The following is a 15,528-nucleotide window of genomic DNA, read 5'->3' on the forward strand; positions in this document are numbered from 1 at the left end:
TTTTGTTTTTGGAATATTTGCCATTTTACAGAGTATGAGAGAGAGACAGAAGGTACCAGACAAGTCACCAACTCCTAGACCATCCTCTTAGATTTTAACAAAAGGTCCAGGACCAGAGTTGAAAAACCTTGGGGCTAGAAGTACTTCTAATCTAGTACCCTCAGCCATCATTCTCGGAAGCAACCTTTGTGAAAATGCAGCCAAGAAACTGCTCCTGAAGGTGCTATAATAGCCACACTTTTGAAAGACCCCAAAATGAAAAAACCTTGTCACCTAAGTCCTTTGCACTGTCAAACAGTTCAACATCAGAAACTGCTATGATTTTATTAATGGAAAGATAGTAAAGATGGCATTGCTAATCTGCTTTAATAACCATGGGATTTTTCCATGTGACTTGAGGCAACTAGATGGCACAGTTCAATATTTACTTTGTAATATTTGCTAGCTGTGTTGATGCTGGGCAAATCACTTAACCTTTGTTTGCCTTGGTTTCTTCAAATGTAAAAATGTGTATAATATTAGCACATCATGGGGTTGTTTTAAGGATCAAATGAGATAATATTTGTAAAGTGCTTGAATTCAGTACCTAGCACACAGTAGGTCTTATGTAAATGTTACCTATTATTATTATTATTATTATAATTATTATTGATTTAAAGCTGGAACCTTCTATGTGTTGTCTCCTCCAAAAGAATATGAACTCACTGAGGATAGGAAGGTACTGTCTTAGTTTCCTATTTGTATTGCCAGGGTCTAATACAGTATTTTGCACACAGCTGGTGCACAAAAAATGCTTTCTTCATTCATTTCATGTTCATGTATTGACCTCTATTCAAGCAGCTTCATATTCCAAAATTACTTCATATATAAATCCTCTTCTTGGCTTTTAAAGCCTTTCACAGCTATCTCCTTCCTACCATTCCAGTCTTCATACACTTTGCTCCCATACTCTTTGCTGTTCCTCAGACAAAATTCCATCTACCAACTCCTTCTCTTTTATCTGGCTGTCTCCTTTGCCTGGGATGCTTTCCCTTCCTGGTTTGCATTTAGAAAATTCAAATTCCACCTTTTCCAGGGTGTCTTTCATATTCATTTCCTTGCTGGTACCTTCCTTATGAACATTTACATGTTTATTATTTTATATGTGCAATTTTTAAAAGTTGTTTCCTCCAAGAGAATGTGAGCTATCTTAATAAGACTAACTGGTTTTACCTTTCTTAATATAATATCTTGGTATCTCTTTTAATATTATCTCATTTGACTCTCTCAATAACTCTGGGAGGCAGGTATTATTACTATCCCTATTTTACAGTTGAGGAAACTGAGGTAGACATTAAGTGACTTGCCCGGGGTCATACCGCTAGTAAGTATCTGAGAACAAATTTTAACTCAGGTCTCCCCAACTCCAGGCCTATAATTCTATCCATTGCTTCAAACCAGTTGCCTGTAAACATTTAATAAATGCTTAACTGGCTCAGGTGAAACATAACTTATGCAAAGCATTCTTTTTGCTGTAGTTTTTATTGAAAACTTTATATTTTCAACCATTAACCATGAGGGAATAACTCTAGATCTTATTTGTGTCAATTCCCCATATATCTTGGTCATAAAAGTCTAATAACTTCTCAAGAATGTTTGATATAAAGAGTTTTCAGGAGTTTGCTTCTTATTCTATCTACTTTGATTATGCTCCTGCAACCTTGTATGGTTAAGAATTCTTACCCTATCCATAGTTATGAAAGGTACTACTCCTTCATAATCTTATTTCCTTTTACTTTTGGGACATCATTTGATGATTGTTTCATTCTGTGTATTCCCATTATTTCCCTTGATATTTTAGATATTTTGTTTCTCCAAATGAATTTTTAAATTTTATAATTTTGTCTAGTTTAAAAGAATCCCTTTATTAGTAGGATTGCATGACAATAAATTTGTAAAATAATTTAGTATCATCATTTTTGTTTTACTGGCATGGCTCAACAACTGACAATTGAACAGCTCTTCAATTATTTAAGTCTCTCTTCATTTCTGTAATGTTTTATAGCTTTATTTTGGACTCATAAGTTATGTCAGATTAATTTAACTTAGACATTTTCTATCTTATTATATATTTTAGATTCCTAAAAAATGAAAAGAAATCTTCAGTTTCTTTAAGGTTAAACAATTTTTAAATGATTTTGATATTATTAGTAATTAGTCATCCCACACACATATTATAATATCTGGCACATAATGAGTATTTCGTAAATTCTTTTTGATTGACTCCTGATCACTATGGGACTTTTATGACTACTTTTGGAGCAAGTTCTTAATTTGTTAAATAAAGAGTGAGCTGGCCTCAAAACTCAAAAGATCTGAATTCAAGCACCACAACTCATAAATGCCACTGATTCTAGGCAAGGCAATTAACTTAATTCTATAGCCTACTAACATAGTAAGTTTCAAAGAGGGTGACAACTTACATTGGAAGACAGAATTTCCTCACCTAGCAGTTTCCTATACCAATGCACAGGTTCAATTCCTTTTCCCTATACCTAATTTTACACTTTATTTTGTTTATATATACACTCAAAGCCTCCACTATTCTCCAAATCAAGTTCACAGAAATATGAAAACTTGCAAACTTTGTATGCAAAAATTATATTACAATCCAATGTGTATTGTTGCAGCCCAAACTACAAACTACAAATTCTCTCCTTCATGTCAAAAGATTATTATTTCTTTGGTATATTAAATTATCTTTCACTCCAATGGCATTAAAGAATACCACAGGATAAAGCTTTAATACTTTCAATATCATCTGATCAGCTCATTTCCAACAAGTCTATTAAAAACAATTACAACATCTATGAAGACTACAGTAACTCAAATATAGTTCAGCAACACTCCCTAGAATTGTAATCCACCTTCACCCTTCACTTAAATTTTAATATTAAAATCCATGTGTGGATTTATATTCTGTGTTTAGCACTCTGTTGGCACTAACATTAATAGCACCTATTATCCAGGCCCTTCCCTTTCCTAAGCCCTAGAGATAAAAAACCAAAAAGAAACAATTCTTACTTATTCCTTAAGGAGATTATTTTCTATCTAATTAAAGACAGACAAGGATAAATTAGTTGTGAACATGCCCATACACAAGAGAGTTCTAGAGTCTATAGGTGGTGTACTCCTGAGTTAGCAATTGAAGATTCAAATTTTTTTAACTCCATGCAGTATACGTCCAAACCATTAAGTAATGAAATCATCAGTTATCAGATAATCAGTTATCAAAAACAGGCTTGATAATGAATTTGGCTAGTTTCTAAATTCTACATCACTATGTAGAGCAGTAACAAACTTGAAATTAAGCTACTTATTTGCAAGAATACAGTGTTTCCACTACAGTCTCCAAAATTCTACAAAATCATTAATCACCCTACACTTTATAAAACAATCATAGAAATTGCTCAATTCCTGTGACATGAACAGACATCTGTCCCAATATTCACGGGCAGTAAAAAGATGTCAGACACAATTATTTCCCCATAGTACCTCAATAGCCATATTCTTTTCCCCCTTCTATGTAAAATGGGATCCTGGGATCATTCAGGACACTTGGGCCTATTACACAAGTTTTTTGTCATTACTATATATAAAATACTGTTGCCTGAATAGTACTTTAAAATTTTTTTTTTATTTTAGTAATATATTTTTCTAATTATAAGTAAAGATGATTTATAACATTCATTTTTATAAGATTTTGAGTTAAAAGTTTATTTTTCTCCCTCCCTCACCTCCGTTCTTCCCAAGCTAGCAAGCAATCTGATAGAAGTTACTCATGGATATTAATTTTTAACACATTTCCATATGAGCCATGTTGGGAAAGGAAAAGAACAAAAGGGAAAAAACACAAGAAAGAAAAAAAAGAAAAGAAAAAAAAGGTGAAAACAGTATGCTTTGATCCGCATTTGGCTTCTATCAGTCTCTCTCTGAATATAGACAGCATTTTCCATCCAAAGTTTATTGGAATTGCCTTGCATCACTGAATTGAAGAGCTAAGTCTATCATAGCTGATCATCACACAATCTTGCTGTTACTATGTTCAATGTTTTCCTGGTTCTACTTTTCACTCAGTATTCAGTTCACATTAAGTCATTCCAGGTTTTTCTGAAATTGGCCTGTTCATCTTTTCTTACAGAACAATAACTGAATAGTACTTTTAATATTATTTTAAGAACAAAAAGAAAATCTACTTTCATATCTGAACTGTAAATTATTTAATGAACGTTAAATTTTAAAAATAAATAAGGCTATTTAGATTGTTCTTCACCAAACCAACCCCAAATCTGTTGAATAAATACCAATGAGTGCAGTGTAGCAGAAAATGTGAAGAGCTTGGGATTAGAAAACCCAGATTTGAGTCTCAGTTCTGCTACTATTATGTGACCTTGGGCAAGTAATCTCACCACTCTGGCTCTCAAATAGGGTGAATGGACTAGTAATATTTAAGTAAGATCCTTTATGCCTATTTCTCTTTGGATCAGTATCAAATCAGCAGATCTCTATGAGCCAGGAGGAACAATTTGTTTATCTAAATTACTATTACATAATTGTATTTATAGCAAACTAAAACTCAGACATCAAAAAGATATTATTTGTGAGCTTATTATATAATATATGATTATATGATATGAAATTATTTCATGGAATCACAGATTTACTAGGATATTTTTTGGTTTCCTGCCAAAAACAAAAAGTAGGGCGTAAGTAATTTGCCTCCTACTAAGTCTTGTGTTTAAACAACTTCTGTATATCCATGCCTCAGAGTTCTAAGGAATCAGAAACATGGCAATATTCTTCCTCATCTTTCCTAAAATGAGCATTCCTAGGCCACTAGAGGTACTTAGGTCTACATGTATTCTGTACAAAAGAATATTGAGAAGTTTTCCTTTCTTTTTTATTTCTAAATTATTTACTCATGTATACTTAGTGTATCATTATTATTATTATCATTATCTTCTTTTAATTTAAGTTATCCCTGCTTTCAAGCAAGTAATCAATTTCTTTTCAATATTCACCCAAAATATTTGTAATTTGTGACTATTCAATACTAGGACATTTTAAAAGGAAAACTTTTGGATTTATTTTAGAATTTTACTTTTTATTTTATTTTCATGCCCTTCCTTTTTCTATAATTTTTTCCTTAAAGCTTCTACCAAAACTGCATCCATTTACTGATTGCATATTCTAAAATATGTTATGTCCTTTTGTTACAAATTTTCAGGTCTTGATCCATAAATAAAAAGACAAAAGGAAAGAGTGGAGAAAAAAAGGAGGTAACAAATATAATGTACCAAGAAAAAAGAAACTGAAAAATTACAAACACCTGAACATTAGTTGAGTTGGTAGAATAGCTTAAGAGTACTTACCAATATACAATACATCTTGAAAGAATACAGTAATGTCAACTTAATGGAAAAATAGGGTTGAAAGAAATGAATCTGACAATGTGATAGTTCCTATTACTTTTATAGAAAGAAAGCCAGGCAATGCAAAATAGCACATGATAGCAAGTGATATTATAGGGATCACTGGAAATCTATAGGGGGAAAAACACCTATAGTTAAAACAGAAGAATAAAAGAACAAGTCAAACAACCTATTAATCCTTAGATTAATTAACCATGGATCCTCCCTTTGCCAACCTTAGAGTTCCATACCACAAATATTACAAATGTCAATTTATTTTAAGACAATTTAGACATTTCAATAATTCGAACTCCTCTAGGTCAAGATCCAAGGCACAACTGCATTATACCAAATTGTTCTCAACTCAGAACAATAATACAATAAGATTCTAGTGCATTTCAAAGCAGGTAAGGAATAAAAGGAATAAAATGAAAAATTAAGGCAAATACAAATCAATATATAGAAAAGCAAGAGATACACATTAAACCAAGATTAATGCAAAGAAGAAAGATGAGAAACAGGGGAGAGGAAATAAAGACCAACTACGAAATGAAAAATCTATCAACATAGAAGAATTGGAAACTGAGACATCTACTGAAAGAGCAGAAAAAAATGAGAGGAAAAGATGACTTTAAAAGAATAGTACCAAAAAAACCAAAAAGTTTTACCTAATATTTTATGAATGTACTTTAGCCTACTGCAATCTCAACATCAGTAGATTTATCTGCGAGAAGAAATCCCTAGGAAAAAAATCACTAAACAATACCAGTGGCTGTTATATAAGCACAATCAGTACTTATCAAAAACTTATTTGTATCTTATGTTTTAAGAAAAGAAATAAAACATATCAAAGATATTATAACCTTTAAAAAGTGCCAAACCCCATTCTTTCCATTTAAGGTAAGCAGTTTTCCAAAAAAGTGCAAAAAAATTTAGCTTCACTTAAAATTAAATGGGATATTTCCTCACTTTTTTTTTTCTAAAAATAACATGCTGCTACAGAGTATCAAAGAAAAGAGTTTTATCTTTAGCACTACATGCAACAACTGACCCAAACTAAGAGGTGTAGAAATTTCACTTACTGCATATATCCCTAATTTTGAAAGTCTGGATAATTTTAATGATAAGAACCTATTCAAGTTTATAAGTTTCACTGCTACTAGCTGAAACAATGGTATTAATTTCAACAAACTGCAGAGATTCCTGTGATTTAGGATGCCAGTTTAACAGTCACTCGAGGCTGACACTGACTTAAACTGGCAAAATGAGTGATGACTAAACTGACAGTCTTAAATCCTGGAGTGTTTATTCAGTGCTGCATGGCTTACATGAGAAATATTCAGTTGTTTTTGCTTAAGATAGTTCTCTCTCTCGCTCACACACTCACACACACACACTCACACTCACTCACACACACACACACAAAATCAACTTCTTTAGAGTCACTACAATATTATTTTCTCAGAACAATCATAAAGAGATAAGCCATTCTTAGATTCTACCTACTTATGGCTTCCAGCATAAGCTATATTCTAAAAGTGTTACCTATACCTGGACATTGGTTCAAATGGTTACATGAAGGGAAAAAATAAAAAGCAAAACAGTTTCTTGCTAGACAGCAGTAAAAGAGACCACGATATTTCAAAGAAGCAGAGAATGGGCCTTATCTATACCAAAATAAGGGAGTACAACTTCAAAAGTCTGAAATTCTTTAATTCAATCTTTTTTCTCTTGAGCTCATTAATAGTTATCCTACTGAAAACCTCTGAAATTGCATGTTCCTTAAAAAAACTCCCCAAATGTGGCTTTTTTCCAGGTGAAGAAAAAAAAAAAAGCCGTTCCCATCTCCTTTGGAAGCACTAAAGTAGGATAAGAGGATGTGGGTTCAAATTCTACCTCTATTATACTGCCTTTGTCACCACAGGTACATCGATTTCCCTCGTGGCCTCGGTTTCCTCATCTGTCAAATGAAGAGGCTGGACCTAAAAGATCTCGAAGATCCTCTCCAGTCTTAATGACTGTGCACTACGTTCATAAACTTGCTAAGCACTGCCCACTCTGAAATGCTACCTTCTGCTAGGGGGTGCGAGGGATTTTGAGGTGACTGTCCTTACGTACTCAAAAACTTCCTTTAGGGGGCGCTCTTTAGGGTCCCTTAAAACATGAAGGCTCCAGCCGCACCTTTCCCAGTAGCGCCCCCGGCCCCGCCCCTACTCGGATTTCCCTCCCTGCCCCCTCTAGACCTCCCCCCTCGTGCCTGGCCCCCCCCTTCTCTGTACTGCCCCGCACCCACTTACCCAAACGAACAGGCTGTCGGACAGCAGGTACTGGATTACGTCTCGGGCCCGGGGACCCCCGGGGCCCGGCGGGGAGCTGGGCGGCGGCGGCTGGGGCGGCGGCGGCTGCTGCGGCGAACTGAGCGCCTCGGACTCTCCCGGGCCGGCGCCGGGGCCCGGCTCAGCCTGGCTGAGGGCGCGATAGGCGCTCACGATGGTGCCCAGCAGCGCCAGGCCGCTGAGGCCCGTGTAGGTACGGAGGCTGGGCCAGGGGAAGCGCTCCAGGAAGAGCAGCGGCATGGCTGCGGGGATGGAGGCCCAGGGCCCCGGGCCTCGGCTCGCAGGTCCCCGAGCTGCTTCCCTTCCTCCTTCCCTCCCGCCCGCCCGCCCGCGCAGCCTCCTCCAAACGGCGGCCGAGGCGACAGCGACGGCGACAGCGCTCCTCGGCTCCTCGTCGCTCGCTCCCGCTCCTGCTCCCGCTACTGCCCCTGCCGGCGCGGAAGAGCCTCGGCCACGGGGCCGGCAGCCGCCCCCCCGCCCCGGGGCGGGACCCGATGGGCCTCGGGCCCTCTGTTGGGCCGTTCGGAGCCTCGGAGCCCGGAGCCGCCCGCCTCCAGGCTGGGACTGAAGGCGGCGCCGCGGACCCTCCCTCCTCCGCCTCCAGAAATCATAAACCCCTGTGGGCAGGACGTGAGAAGGAAAGAACTAAAATAGCTCCTGAAAAACTAATCGTGGGAAGGGCCCCTGGGGTGACTCGGGCCCGGCGCTTTACAGAGACGGAAAATGAGACCCAAAGGAACGTAGTGACGGCTCGGGGGCAGCAGGCACGGGGTGGGGGAGGAGGGCGGAGTGTAGGAGAGGAGTCGATACCAGACTAGGTCTACCTGACTCCGGCCCCAGTCAGCCTGATCACACCGCGCCTCGGAACGGTCAAGGTCCGTTCGGGTCCGACCTGCGTTCTGGGCGCCGGTGGGCCAGCATCCCGCAAGGCCACCAAGAAGCTGCGGTTGTTTAGTGGTTCAACGGGTCTTCCCCCGCCCCTTCCCAATTTTTTTTTTTAACCTTATTCGAAATTAACAATTAGTAAACTACAAACTCACGTCAAATTCAAAAAGATTACGTCTCCTTGCAAACCTAACATTTTTAAAAAGTGGAAAGCTGCTAGTTACACCAATCCCTTTATTCTCGAGGGGAATGAGGTGGCAGAGGCAGCGGACTGGGAGTCGGCCACAGGGCCCGAATTCAGGTTGCTCCTTCGATACTTCCTAGTTTGTGACCCTGGACAATTGGCTTAAGTTCCTTCTGCCTCCTCTTCTTCGTCAGTAAAATGAACATGATAATAATACCTACATCAGAGGGTTACCGGGATGTTCAGAAGATGTGTGACAGTTATCAGGATCGTGGATTAAGGGCTACATAGAACTTTGGGGATCCGCGGAACTTGAGGGTAACTGGGCAGAGTGTCAGATCAAAATGTTCTTTTGAATGAAAATCTTGACTTTGCTAGCAGTGTGATCCTGGGCAAGTCACTTACCTCTATTTGCCTCAGTTTCCTCATCTGTAAAATGAGCTGGGGAAGGAAATGGTAACTTTCCTCAAAAGGTACATTAAAAATAGGACACAATTTTTAAAGACACAGTACTTGGTTTAGAAGTGCTTAAATCCTTTTTTCATTCACTCAACTGATATTCTGAACAGAAATAGAACTATTTGTGCAACGACCAACCAGACGGAGGCATCGCAAAAACAATAAAAAACAGAATTTAAGACCCAGAACCCTCATCAATGACAAAACACCAATCCCAAGAAATGATTCCTAGTTAACTGTGGAATGAGGTAAATTTTCCAACACACACATTACAATATAAATTTGCTTAGTTTTGACATTTGTTGCCAAAGATGGCTTTCATTATCAAGGAACATGGAAGACTGTGACAAAATGTATACAAAAATAAATTGTCAGCAAAAGTCAAATAGGGTGATGGCTATACTATGCTAAATATCATTTTAAAAACACTTTTTTACATTTGTGGTGTCGTACCTGATTGCCATTTTTAATCACCTTTGTATATATGTATGTGTTCATATTTGTGGGTTTTCTTAATCTTTTTTAAAGTGGAGCTATACTGTCATTTAAAATTACTTTGAAGAACTACCAAGAAAAATAGGCAGTATGCAGCAGTGGAGAAAGCCACTTTAGAAGTTTAGGCAACCTTATCCCCTTCTCCCTTCAATTTCATCATAGGATGTTGGACTAGAGGTTTAAAGTTGTCAGCCAAATGTAAATCCTGTGACCTGGCTTAATCCTCTTTTGTAGAAGTGAATTCCCCTAACAAACAGCCAGTTATTAATTCTTTGAGTTTAGCAGAGTACTTAAAAATATAACATCACATCATTTCATATCTGGGTTAATTATTCAGTCATTGTTGTATTGGTCTCCATTTTTTTCTTTTTCTTTTTTTGGTAAGGCAAGAGGAGTTGTGATTTGCCCAAGGTCACACAGCTAGGAAGTTTTGTGTCTAAAGCTGGATTTGAACACAGGTCCTCCCGACTGGTACTTTCTGCACTGTATTACCTAGCTATTCCACCAAGTTAAGTTCTTAGGTCTATCCAATGTTTACACACTGCAGTGTTTCTATCTTCATAAACGGAGCAAAAATGTTAGAATCCAAGATCATTTGATTTAAATACTGAATACATAGCTTTTAAATCAAAGTCCAGCAAGGTGTTATTTATTTATTAATATTTTATTTTATTTAATAATAACTTTATATTGACAGAATCCATGCCAGGGTAATTTTTTTACATTATCCCTTGCACTCATTTCTGTTCCGATTTTCCCCTCCCTCCTTCCTCCCCCTCCCCTAGATGGTAAGCAGTCCTATATATGTTAAATATGTTACAGTATATCCTAGATACAATATATGTTTGCAGAACTGATAAGTTCTCTTGTTGCACAAAGAGAATTGGATTCAGAAAGTAAAAATAACCCGGGAAGAAAAACAAAAATGCAGATAGTTCACATTCGTTTCCCAGTGTTCTTTCTTTGGGTGTAGCTGCTTCTGTCCATCATTTATCAATTGAAACTGAGTTAGGTCTCTTTGTCAAGGAAATCCACTTCTATCAGAATACATCCTCATACAATATCGTTGTCGAAGTGTATAATGATCTCCTGGTTCTGTTCATTTCACTTAGCATCAGTTCATGTAAGTCTCGCCAGTCCTCTCTGTATTCATCCTGCTGGTCATTTCTTACAGAACAATAATATTCCATAACATTCATATACCACAATTTACCCAGCTATTTTCCAATTGATGGGCATCCATTCATTTTCCAGTTTCTAGCCACTACAAACAGGGCTGCCACAAACATTTTGGCCCATACAGGTCCCTTTCCCTTCTTTAGTATTTCTTTGGGATATAAGCCCAATAGAAACACTGCTGGATCAAAGGGTATGCACAATTTGATAACTTTTGGGGCATAATTCCAGATCAGCAAGGTGTTATTTAGAAAAGCAGTTAAGTTCATAGCATGAGCTAGTTGGTACTTTGGAAAGTCCAAGTCCAACTTTTCTTTTAGAGATGAGGAAACTTAAGACCTAAAAGAATAATTTATCTAAGTTCAGTTCTTATACCCCATATATGTAAAACTTTTCACTACACTTTTTTTTTTATCAAGATCCTCAAAATGTTTAAAAAGTAGTTCTATTTTTAAAGAGTTTCTCATTATTGCAGATAACAAATTCTGCTACTGATTTAAAAATCATCTAAACCAGGGATGGGGAACCAAGTATGATATTGACACATGCATTGCCAGAGCTAGCTCAGGGTTTTGGAGAAAGGAAGTGAGGGAGAGAATTATTAGTCTATAGAGCTTTTGTGCTGACCTCATAGTTATGTGCCTGTGAAACTTGGACAGTAAAAAAAAGCCATTGGGCTGACCATATTGTTCTAATGCCAAATATATGCTTGCCAAAAAGACTATTTTATGGAGAACTCACACAGAGCAAGTGCTCATGAAGTGGTCAGGAAAAGCCATAACACAAGCATACTCTGAAGGTCTTTCTTAAAAACTTTATAATCGATTGTATGACATGGGAGATATTGGCACAGGATTGCTCAGCATGATGGGCCCTTTTAAAAAAAAGGCGCTGTGCTCTATGAGCAAAGCAGAATTGAATTCACTCAGAAGAAACTGGAGATGCACAAAGTTAGAGAATCCACCCCAAATGTTCGTAGAGACTTTGTGTCCAACCTGTGGCAGAGCATTCTGATTTTGTATTGGTCTGATTAACCAGTCTGACTGACGGTAATATCATTTTGGTTCTCTCAGAAAACGAAGGATAACAACCAACCAATCAATCCCAACAAGCTTAAGATGATACCCTACAATTTTAAGTAAAGGAAAAGTCAAATACTTTAATATATCACATTCTGCACTTTTGAATACCTAGCAATGCATTCATCCTTTTCCTCTTTTAAAAACCACAGCTTATAAACTCCATCCCCATTCTACATTTAAGCTTTAGGCAAATTCCAAACTCTCTCCCCTCAAGAATAAAATTTGTGTTAAGTATAAGCTATTTCTCAAGTGTTCATTTTGCAAAGAAACTTATCTTCCTGTAGGAAATTTTTTCTTTTCTTTTTTTTTTTGGGGGGGGGGGAGGAGGTAAGGTAATTGGGGTTAAGTGACTTGCCCAGCCAGAGTGTATTAAATGTCCGAGACCACATTTGAACTCAGGTTCTCCTGGCTTATCTATCCCCTGCGCTATTAGCTGCCCCAAAACTTATCTTCCTGAACATTAAATGTGTGGTGTGGTTAAATGGTTAAATATTTAACAAGTAGGTATTTATTAATTTCAAACATCAGAACATAAAGAACCTTTGCCTTTGGAGTCCACAAAAAATGGCATAATTTCCAATGGTATAAAGAAGTTAAATATATGAGGGACTTGTTCTTAAACATTCAAACGATCTTTTTGTTTTAAATGATTTTTATTTAAAATAACAAAATGAACAGCATTAAAAAACTTTTCTTTAGTTTCTAAAAACTAAGTACACCAAATAGCGATTGATGCCAAAATTAAAATGTGCACACAATTCTCTTTATAGTAGCTAAAACTTTTAACATTAACTACATTCCCTCCTCCCTCCCCCCCATGGCTTAATTAACATCCCAACAGGGCACATTCTTCCCTACTTAAAAGTTCTACTCTTATAATGCAATTTGCACTAAAACACAAGACTATTTATACATAGAAGTACTAGTTTTTAGCAGTCAGGTTTTGAGCAGTTTCTCAAAAAAAAACAAACCTATCAAGAAGATGAAATGACTTGCAAATGATAGTATTAAAATGGATTTTATTGACTAATTCATAAATGACTTTTATTTTCAAATGATTCAGGCAAACACCAAAAATCTAATTAAATGTAATCAAGTAATGATTGAGTAATAAGAAACTGGAAGAACTATGAAGCATATTCTATAATAAAATGCAGAGTTCATTATTATAATTCCAAAGACTTTTAAAATTTTCTTTGGCAAAGCACACAAAGCAGCAAATTTCCTAAAGCTGTCTCAGGGATCAGTACGATTTGTTCCAACTATTATTAACTAATAAAAATGTTAAACCTTTTGGAATCAGGTATACAAAAGTTACTCTTAAGGATATGATCTCAAGGATATTGTCCAATATCCAAAGAAACATGTAGGAATTGAAGAAACTGCATACTTTTATAAGTTTGGGAAAGGATTTTCATTTGAAACAAGCTGTCGTTTGGAAAGCCTCATAGTTTCTCACCAAAGATTTAAAAGTATAAGACCACTAAGAAAACTGAGTTATACATACTCTCTTCATGGTTAAATTTTTAGTTAAAGCACCAAAACAAAATAATGGCAAGATAAAGGGATGCCAAAGTCATTTATTATTATTATTGTTATTTTTTAAAATATGGAACGCTTCACGAATTTGCGTGTCATCCTTGCGCAGGGGCCATGCTAATCTTCTCTATATCGTTCCAATTTTAGTATATGTGCTGCCAAAGCAAGCACCAAAGTCATTTATCATAGAAAAATTTCTCCATCTATTATGTTAAACTTGGCATTTTCGAATCCAAATTAACATATTACATTTTAGTCACCTAGTATATAGTGTCACAAGTCTTAGTACTTCCAAGCTGTAAGAGACTACTAAAGACTTTTGCAATTTATTTTTGTAATCAAACAAATTTATGTATTTAAAAAAAGCCACATAAAAAGGTACTTTTGACACTGAAGAGATCTTAAGGCAAATGAATAGATTTTATTTTAAATTTCTCTCCCAAGTTTACTGAATACTTTTAAGTGCTATTTGGAAATCACTGTTCAGTAATAATTATTACAGCCAGAAAAATTAAAACTTTCTTTAAATATTGAAAGATATATCAATATTGCAGTTATTAAACAAGCAATCTAATTTGTCTTTTGCCTGGTAAGAGCTCAATACTTGATAAATGAATTTCACTGAATAAAAATTTGAACAACTGGCCTATTGGTAAATTTTATTAATTTTTAAATTAGTATTGAATATATACAAAGAACATGCATTTTACTGTTATTCACATATCATGGGGACTTAAAAATGTTCAGAAAATTTTTACATTAACATAGGAATATGCCTGATTTTATTTCCTGCAGATCTGCTGCCTTTAAAGGGAGATTTTAAAGTCTGCAGGAACTAGAAAACATATGAAAGAACTAGACTGGAATTAGCTATATAATTGTGGTCACTACCCAAATAAATGGTAACAAGTTCAGAAGGAGAGGAGTGGAAAAAAATACAATCCAATCGAATTCTAATTTTATGTAACTTTAATGACTACTTCTTAACTATTAAAACAAAATTTAACTAAATTTATCCAAAGCTAAATTCCTTCAATCCAGGTGGCATAAAGTCCTGTTCACAGAATTCAATCCCCCTTCCCCTCCCAGCTTCTGATGTAAAGATGACTGTGTTCATTGAAGGGCTAAATTGTATCCTGTTGGTCAGGCAGGAAGTAGCTACATGGTAAATGCTAAAGGTATGAAGAACACAAGTGAACTAGAAAAAAACAAAAACATGTGACCGAGATTAAAAAAAAAAAAAAAAAAAAAACCACAATCGTATACACGCGCACGTGCACTCACACACACATACACACACACCACAGACATACAAAGAACTGCCCCTTTTCCCACCCTCAAAAAGTACATCAAGAAAGACCTAGGTGTGTTTATACATGGTTTCCCTTGCTGAAGCAAGTATTCTCTTATTCAAAGAACAGTAGAGTTTGCAACTTTCTACAGTGAAACAAAGCCAAGTAAACATAAAAGCAATTAGCTATATGGTTTTTTCAATGAACAAATTCCTCCCTCCTTTCTGAACTGAACTTTTCAACAAAGTCACATTGAGTACATATCGATGGCACCCAAAGCCAATCCATAATTCCTGAATGATTTATCAGATGAATAGCACTATTTGGTCATAATAGCAAGTGAGAACGATCAAGGTTTCAGGTGATATTCCAGTACATGAAAGCACATAAGTATGGTCTCAGCTCAACTCTACATTTAAGCAAAAAGCAAGTAAAAATGCATTGCTTTTCAATTGGAAACAGAATTTAGAACAATGCTTAATTCCCACATCTGGGATTATTTAGCAGAGAATTGCTGTACTAGGTATCAGAGATAATTAAGGACCCGAGAGAACTCATTTATAAGATCAATTTACAGCTACATATTAATTTTATACCTAATTATATAAACTTTAAACTATTAGTTGCTAA

At 36.3% G+C, this 15,528-nt stretch overlaps 1 protein-coding gene and 1 non-coding gene across 4 annotated transcripts in view; both read right to left on the reverse strand.

The window, feature by feature from the left end:
- The window catches only part of AMFR (autocrine motility factor receptor), a 63,347-nt gene extending 49,648 nt beyond the window's left edge, over positions 1 to 13,699 (reverse strand). For 2 of the 3 annotated variants that reach the window (XM_051979872.1, XM_051979871.1), the window contains exon 1: positions 7,748 to 13,694. In XM_051979872.1, the coding sequence (XP_051835832.1) occupies positions 7,748 to 8,026 (279 nt within the window). In that variant the 5' untranslated portion in view covers positions 8,027 to 13,694. Of the gene's footprint in view, positions 1 to 7,747 lie in introns of all 3 variants that reach the window. The other variant, XM_051979873.1, reaches the window with a different exon arrangement.
- Positions 13,671 to 13,777, reverse strand: LOC127552533 (U6 spliceosomal RNA). Its single transcript, XR_007951408.1, has one exon. It is a non-coding gene; the product is annotated as a U6 spliceosomal RNA (small nuclear RNA).
- Positions 13,778 to 15,528: the final 1,751 nt, after the last annotated feature.

The sequence above is a fragment of the Antechinus flavipes genome, chromosome 2, assembly GCF_016432865.1.
Source record: "Antechinus flavipes isolate AdamAnt ecotype Samford, QLD, Australia chromosome 2, AdamAnt_v2, whole genome shotgun sequence".
In the NCBI taxonomy this organism is placed as follows: Eukaryota; Metazoa; Chordata; class Mammalia; order Dasyuromorphia; family Dasyuridae; genus Antechinus; species Antechinus flavipes.